Source organism: Triticum dicoccoides, chromosome 4A (genome assembly GCF_002162155.2).
Source record: "Triticum dicoccoides isolate Atlit2015 ecotype Zavitan chromosome 4A, WEW_v2.0, whole genome shotgun sequence".
NCBI classification, from domain to species: Eukaryota; Viridiplantae; Streptophyta; class Magnoliopsida; order Poales; family Poaceae; genus Triticum; species Triticum dicoccoides.
Window position 1 is genome coordinate 733,454,971 of NC_041386.1, and position 1,680 is coordinate 733,456,650.

Sequence of the window (1,680 nt, forward strand, 5' to 3'; positions counted from 1 at the left end):
AGCTCTCTCTTCCCCAGTCGCCTCGCCGCCGCCGCCACTCACGCCGGCCAATTCCGGCAAGTTCCGACGGCGGGTGGCAGATTGACGATCTCCCCTTGCTCTGCTCCTTCCTCCCATCCCTCCAGATCCGGCCTCCCGCGCTCGCTGCCAACCCTTAGCCATGGCTAGGGTTTTTGGCATGGCGGCCTGCGGTGGCTCGTCCCTCCCACTTGTGGCTCCGCCTCATGGAAGTTCCTCCGGCGTCCGATGGCCACGGGTGGTGGTGTTGGTGGCCTCTTCATGAACGTCGCCGGACTAGCTCCACGCGCGGGGAAGTCATCTCCACGGGTTCCCCAAGGTGAGAGCGATGTCGAGTAGAGACGGTGTCCAGGACGGCATCCGTGGACATCATCACGCTCAACTCGAGCTGCTCCCCCATTGTCCCGCCGCTGACTGCTACTCCTGCCCCCACCCCCTCTCCTCTCCCATCGTCGGGAAATGGCTACACCACTAGATCCGCCGCCTCAACGTCCCTGACCACCAGGTGCCTTCTCCCAGACCCACGGTCTATCTATCCCCCGTTCTGCTCGATTGTGCGGATTTTTTTTCAATGTCGATTTGAGACGAGCTAGCAGTTTTCGATATGATCAAATTTCCTGGACTAACCTTGTGGAGTTTTTTTCCCGCAGTCAGTGTATTCGTCGAGAAAATCAAGCCTTTTCACGTATCAGCTTTGATGTTTCTGTATAACACGTTAACCAAAACTTTGCAGGTTGATGCTATGTGGGTAGGACTCCGAAGTCTGAAAAGCACTTCCGCTTCAACCAGGAGCCACCTACATCAATAGGTGCTCCAATGCATATTCGACTTGTTGTGCTACAAAGCCAGGAGTGCTACTAGTGGAAACACCCTCATCAGATATGCTTGTTGATTCTTTCGAGAGGTTCCACAACTACTTGAGGATCTCCTTGACTGAGCGTTGTAACCTGAGACGTCAATATTGCATGCCTGCCGAGGGAGTCGAGCTCACACCAAAGTCAGAGCTTCTGTCGCATGATGAGATAATCCGAGTTGCCGATCTTTTTGTTACTTATGGTGTGGACAAGATCAGGTTAACTGGTGGAGAACCAACCATTAGAAAAGACCTTGAAGATATTTGCTTTTATCTTTCTGGCCTCAAGGGAAGGAAAACTCTTGCGATGACCACAAATGGGATCGTTCTTTCCAAGAAGCTCCCGAGACTAAAAGAAAGTGGTCTTAACACATTATATTAAATATTAGTTTGGACTATTTTAGTGCGCATTGTTAAATAGTACTCCCTCCGTCCGGAAATTCTTGTCGAAGAAATAGATAAAAATGGATGTATCTAGACTAAAATACGTCTAGATACATCCATTTCTTCGACAAGTATTTTCAGACGGAGGGAGTATATGGAATATGCGGCTTCAACTGTCTGAAATTTTCAATTTGCTCACAAGTACTTATTTCTCTAAGTTGTTGTTCTTGTTATCTTTCTTTTTTTTAGCCCTTTAATGAACTGCCATAGGTTTCGTTGGCAGCCTTCCCCTACAGCACAACCTATGTTCCATGAGCAACTTTATTTATACTGCCCAAAATTTACTAATATGGGTTGGATCATGCATTTGCAACTTACAATATTTGTTTTGTTTATTGTGCTATTAACACAACACCTTAGAGCAT

The 1,680-nt window shown here is 48.2% G+C and overlaps 1 protein-coding gene across 1 annotated transcript in view; it reads left to right on the plus strand.

The window, feature by feature from the left end:
- The first annotated feature begins 246 nt into the window (after positions 1 to 246).
- The window catches only part of LOC119284308 (auxin response factor 3-like), an 11,838-nt gene continuing 10,404 nt past the window's right edge, over positions 247 to 1,680 (plus strand). The window contains exons 1-2 of the mRNA XM_037563488.1: positions 247 to 337; positions 808 to 922. Coding sequence (XP_037419385.1) covers positions 247 to 337; positions 808 to 922 — 206 coding nt within the window. The remainder of the gene's footprint in view (positions 338 to 807; positions 923 to 1,680) is intronic.